Source organism: Leptonychotes weddellii, chromosome 14, assembly GCF_054177405.1.
Source record: "Leptonychotes weddellii isolate Sample4059 chromosome 14, ASM5417740v2, whole genome shotgun sequence".
Taxonomy (NCBI): Eukaryota; Metazoa; Chordata; class Mammalia; order Carnivora; family Phocidae; genus Leptonychotes; species Leptonychotes weddellii.
This window is the reverse complement of record NC_138382.1, coordinates 7,649,404-7,655,611: the sequence shown is the minus strand read 5'-3', so window position 1 is coordinate 7,655,611 and position 6,208 is coordinate 7,649,404. Positions and strand designations below refer to the sequence as shown.

Here is a 6,208-nt window from a genome sequence, read left to right as displayed (position 1 = left end):
TGACACTAACAGGAACCAGCGGAGAATCCATGGGGGACTGCTATGCCAAGTATTTTTTTCATCGTGGTGTTTGCTTTTCCTTCTGAAAGTTCTTTTATTCTCTTTCTCAGCAAACACTGTTATAAGCATATCTCAGGACTGCGATGTTTTGGAGGGGGAAATCTTTCTGGCACAGCATTCTACGCTGGTCAATATAGCAATAGGAAGTGTGTTTTTATCCTTTTTAGATATCAACAAATCAGAAAAACCTCTTGGTATAATTTTTTGGTGAAAAGAGCATGAGATACAAAGTAGTAATGTAATTGAGACATTTCTTTTCAATTCAAGTTACTCTCCAGTTCTTCTCAATTCTTTTCTCTCTCCTTTTTTCCCCCAAGATGAAGATTTTCCCCTGCAAGGAGAATTTCACAGGTGAAAGAAAGGTTCTTTTTTTTTTCTTCAAAGATTTATTTCTTTATTTTTTTGAGAGAGAGAGAGAACATGAGCAGGGGGAGGGACAGAGAGAGAGAGGGAGAGAGAATTCCAAGCCGACCCCACGCTGAGCACAGAGCCTGACGTCGGGCTCGATCTCCGGACTGTGAGATCATGACCTGAGCCAAAACCAAGAGTCAGACACTTAACTGACTGAGCCACCCAGGTGCCCCCAGAAAGAAAGGCTCTAAGGTAATTCTGGGCAATTTGAGTATAGGGACTGTGGTAACAGTAGGTGAATACAGTGCCATAGTGATCAGATTCATTAGATTCATTTGATTAGCCCAGTATCAAAATGGGTGAAAACGGAAGTTTGGATTCAAGTCCTGCTTAACTGGATTGACCGGTTACTTGAGTCAAAAATGTTGGAATTGGCTTTCTCTGCAGGGTGTGACCAAAGTAATGTGTAATTGCCTGTTAATTTGATATTCTTGGGTCTTTTTTATTGCCTGATCACCTATCACAATGCTCAGAGGTCCACTTAAATGACAGTAAAAATAACCCAGGTGGTTTCTGGAAGCTTAGGTTTCCACTGAAACAGAATGAGCCTTTAAGATGCCGGCACTTTTGAATGTTGTTTCAGCAGAGTATAAGAACACCTGCTGGGGGATAAAATAAATGTACGCACTCTATAATATAAATTGTAAAATTGTAAAATATTTGGTACAAAACTGTTTCTTCACAGATTGGGGCTGTTTGTGGCCCCCGTTACGGCAATCTGAGTGAAGCGCCCCGCTGGAGTTCACGTTCCTGGGTTCGGCTTCATGGGATTTTCCCGTCTTGGGGTTCCTTTACCTCCTCACCCCTGTTGATTATTTTCTGTAGCTTCTGCCAGGAAGACAGGTAGCAGTGCACACAGCTTGGTGAACCTTCCCAAATGGAATTTCTAAATTGCCATTGGCCTTGCAAGTTGGGAAGCCACCTTGTTTTTAGTTATGAGTGATGTGTTCCATATCCCCTCCATCACTAGGAGAATTACCCTCCCCCCTCCCTCCAGCAGCATAATCAGTTCCCAACTCTTTGTAGGTAGGAAGAAGCCAGGACAGAGTTCCTTTAGTCCTGATTAATGGGTGAACGGCAGCGGATCGTTTTGTTTTGTTTACAATCAATGGAAAAAAAATTAAGCTCAGGCACCCACTGGTCACGTGGGATGTGTTTGTGATCGCATGATGGAGATAACTGTATGTGAAGGTTCCCCAGTTGGTGGGGAGACAGGGTAGCACCAATCGCAATTTGTTTGGAGTTGATCTTGAACAAAGAAAAGGGAAGCGGGTTTTTTTGGTTTGGTTTTGTTTTGTTTTGTTTTCTGGGGAGAGGGTTGGGCAGCGAGGTTAAAGCACCCCACCTGTATGATGTGAGAACCAGAGATTGTCACCAAACTGGAAGAATCCAAGGCATGATGGGAGAACGTGTTGTCTCTTGTCATAGAGAAGGCTGCCACCTGGCTTCCACCTCATGTAACAACAGCAGGATCGGTTGTAAGTTCGGGGGCGCAAGAGACCTCTCATGGAGCGCCCGTTCGGTGAGGAATTGTGAGTGTGTTCTTAACTGTTTTATGGCTTGCAAATAGACTGGCCTCTAATTACAATAATGATGACTCACTGAGTGTGTGCTAAGTGGAAAGCATTGTTCCGGATGCTTTCCTTCCTCCCTTCATTCACCCAATATTTACCTAGTACCTTTCATGCGCTAGGACTCCTGGTAGGTGTGGGAACACACGAATGACAGAAACAGAAGTCCCTGATGTCGGGTAGTGCTATAGCCAGTCTCTCAGAGTTGTCCTCGATCACTGAATCTTTTACATTGTGGAGATGGACGCTGGCCATACATATTCCATGGAGCCTTGGATCGTGCGTCCTGAAATAGTGGTCCTGTTCTGCCTCTGCCCTTCAAGGGAGGGACTGTTACTGTCCCTTTTTTTACGGAAGAGGGAACCAAGACACGGAGATTTGCTCAAAATCTCACAGCTAAGATCTCTCGTACTGAGCAGCAGAGCTGGGATTCAAACACTGGTGGTCTAGTCCCAACACCAAGTTTCTTAAGTCTCATGTTACATTGCCTCTCGAGTTTGATGCCAAGTGGAATGTTTAAAATGAGTTTAGAGGATTTCAAGTAAAGGAAGGGCCTGATGGTGGGGCAGTTTTTAGATACCACTCTAGCGAGTCAATAGCATATTCATAGAAGACTACCCTTTAGAATGGTTTTGAATCTATTATTTATGGTCCTGCAAGCTCTTTAATGTACTATTCATTGAGACGGCGATCCAGTTCCACTAGCTAGATATTGGAAATTGGCTTATCCATTGTCTCATTTGATTTTCTTTGTTGGCCAAATTTTGTAGCTTATTTCTGATTTGTATGGAAAGAATGGTGGGATTAATTGACTTTCTCCCATTAATTGAAATAGTCGCCTGAGTACAGTGCCTGAGAATTCCAAAAATGGAACTGTTAGGGGCAGGTCAAATGGGTGGTTTTTTTTCCGAGCTTTTCTGCCATTGTTCTCTGTATTCGTAGCCTAGACACAGGGCCTAGCTCTTTTCAGTGCTGATCATTCCTTTTGAGCTTGTAAACGTTTCACTTTCGGGTGGCATAGATAGAAAATTAAATTCTTGGGAAATCCTAACCAAAGGGAGCGTTTTATTTCCTACTCTTTGGTAGAAATGCTACATTTTTTTCATGCCTCGTGCTTTTGCATACATACATACATACATACCATACATGTATTTCTTGTAAGAAAATTTTGAAAACAACTTCAAAAATTTCAAACATTTATGGGAACTGCTTTTCTTCAGCATAGACAAAAGGTTGGATTTTGAACAGTTTCTATAAAAGCTGTTTTGTCAGGAGACAATTGAGTCATTTTCATGGAAAGCAAAAATGTATTATATAATCAATGCCTTAAGTAAACAAAGTAGAGTTAATATCGATTCTGTATCATTATATATTTTTTTAATTAACTAAAGAGCCCACGGGAGGAAAGCTCACTTTCTTAAATGGCTTGATAAAGGAAATGACTAAAGTTGTGTTTTGTTTTGTTTTTCCTTCACGCAGTAGTGTGGCTTTCCAGCAATAACTTTAAAATAAGGATTCTGTAAAGGTGATGGTAAAGATTTCACTTGTCGGAAAGATTGTCATAAATGTAAGAAATTTGAGGCTCTTTTGTGTTTAGTGCAGATGAGACTCTCTTGGGTATGTACAAAACGTGACATAATCTTAGCTTTTCATTTAGGCTGTCTTTGAGGCACATAGAGGTTAATGGACTAAGATATTGAAATATTTAAGAAATGGCCGATGACGGAGTTTTTCCCGAGATCGCAGTATCTGCATCAAATTTCCTCATATTACCCACTGCGGAAATACTATATAGTATGAAAAGGTAGAATGGAAAACATCCAGAGAATTCACAGAATGTTATATGATTCTGTAGTTTTATGACTCAAGAGCGGTTCCAAGTTTACTGGTGTTGGACATTTTTAGAAACCTTGCTAAGGGGAATGAGAAAGTTGAGCTGGTTATGTCAGGGTTTGTCTTCCTGGTGCCAAACCCGAGAAGGACATCTCCCATGCGCTGGCCTCAGCCTTGCTGCTCTCGTGTCTTCAGCTCTTTAGGTCCTGGAAGACGTCATCTACAAATCTTTGGCGTGGGCCAGCCTTGAATCACACCTGGCTTTCAGGAACTTCCTCCAAGTTGCCAGTTAAAAAAAAAATACAACAACAAAAAAACAAAACAACAACAAAAAAAACCCCACACTTTTTCTCAGACAGTGCAGAGAAATAGAAATAAAAGGCCTCAGTACTTAAGCTCTGTCAGATGACAGTGGTGAGTAATGATGCCTGAGTTGCCACAGCGTCCTTCCTATAGCCGTCTTCTTGACTGACGTGTGAACATCTGACCTTGCTTTGCAGAAGGCTGAAGAGATTGCCGAGGGAGGAGAGTCTGCCCTGGGACCAGATGGAGAGGTGAGGAGTTTTATGCCCATTCCTGCCTGTTCTGCTCAGTGAGTCCCTGCCATGCCCTACAGCACCATTTTCTGTGAATACCAACTTTATTTTTACTCAGCTATTCATTTCTTAGTAAAAATAGTAATACATTAGCATAGTAGAAAATTAGCCGAGTAGAAAAGGGATATACTGGAAAGTAATCTCCTTCCGTCTCAGACTGCCAATCAACCGATATTAAGTTTGTGTACCATTCCGGAGTCTGCTGTGCACATATATGTTTATGAATACATAGAATGTGTAAAAATCTCAAGTGATTCTATAATTGCATTTTCCCCGTAAATGATACAGAAGCATAAGATACGACCCAGTTTCCTTAGGGTATTACTAATTTGAAATTATAAAACTCCGTCAACACAAACAATTTACACACTTGGTGAGCTTCTTTTTTTGACATTTTTGTGTAGGCTTACGAGGGAGCTTCTCTGTGTAGATTCATCAGTACGTTCCTAAATGTGATTTCCAAGGATTTTGAAATTCTCCTGAATCATGAGAATACAATTACCTACTTAATGGATTTTTTTTTTCTCCAAAAACTTAAAAGTTCTCTGCCAAGGATTCACATGAGGACGCATGTTTGTTTCAAACTGCCTTCTCCTCTCTCAGATTCTGATAAACCTGCTTGGGGGACCCTTCTAGAATCTGTGAGTGTGAACAGCCTGGATCCAGACACAAAAGGTTGAAACCACTATTCCGTGCACAAACTTCTTGAACAATACATGTTGCTTCACCACTGTAGTCTCTCACAAAGAAAGAAAGGATCGGGATGAGTGTCTAATGTGTCAGGCACTCTCAGAGGGCCGTTCTGGGGGAAGAATAGTATATATTGGAGCACCTAGAAACGACTCTAATTTGTAAAAGCCCCCAGCCTTACCTAAGCATGCCTCACATGGGTCTGTAATTAACAAGCACGCTGGGAGAGATTTAACGTGTTACTGGGACAGTGCTCTTACCTCTTATTATCTCTTGGGAAAATTAGCCGCTGATCTGGGGCTGGTGACATACACCTTTTTTTTTTTTTAAATCTTAACACATGTGCAATTCTGTTTGCTGAAGTTGGCGAAGTGGACATCTTGCTCAGTTTGTTTTGAAATAACGTTCTTCTACTCTGCCGGGCTCATTCAGGGTCTTTGCCAAAGTTCTCATTCTAGCTACAGCAATTCCCGATTTTCTCCGAGGCATGACATAAGCAATAAAACAGGCTGTGTTGTAATAGTTCAAGATAATGGAATATGGCTTTTCCAAGGGAAGTGAGAGCGACTGGTAGGTTTCCTTCTTTACCATGTGGGTGTGTAGATGACCTTTCGCCTGAGCCGGGAAGAAATGTCATGCATGCAAAGTAATGGTGTCCACACCTGTTGCTTTAGCACACATCAAAGAAAAAAGAAGGGACAGCCTGGAGTAGGCCTTTTCTTTATTTAAAGGTTTTTTTGTAGATAATTGCTAATATATTGTTGTTTTGTTTTTTTTTCTGACAGTGTTTTGTTGAAGGAGAAGGGAGAAAGAACTTTTTTTTTTTTTTGGCCATTTCCTATAAGAAATGGAAGATAAGCTACAGTATCCTGTGTTTCCTGTCATTTTTATTTAATTCCAATTAAGAACAATGGAGAAAAATTTCTTTGGAATTAATGAATTGTGTAAACATTGAATTCTACTACTTTTAAGGAGATGGATAACTTGGCCTGCTCACAAACCAAGCATTTCCAGCCAGCGTCTTGCCTGGGGCGGGGGGGGGGGGGG

The 6,208-nt window shown here is 41.2% G+C and overlaps 1 protein-coding gene across 3 annotated transcripts in view; it reads left to right on the top strand.

The window, feature by feature from the left end:
• Positions 1 to 6,208, top strand: part of SMARCA2 (SWI/SNF related BAF chromatin remodeling complex subunit ATPase 2) — a 133,493-nt gene that overhangs the window by 10,781 nt on the left and 116,504 nt on the right. For all 3 annotated transcript variants that reach the window (XM_081802798.1, XM_081802799.1, XM_081802800.1), the window contains exon 5: positions 4,376 to 4,429. In XM_081802798.1, the coding sequence (XP_081658924.1) occupies positions 4,376 to 4,429 (54 nt within the window). The remainder of the gene's footprint in view (positions 1 to 4,375; positions 4,430 to 6,208) is intronic.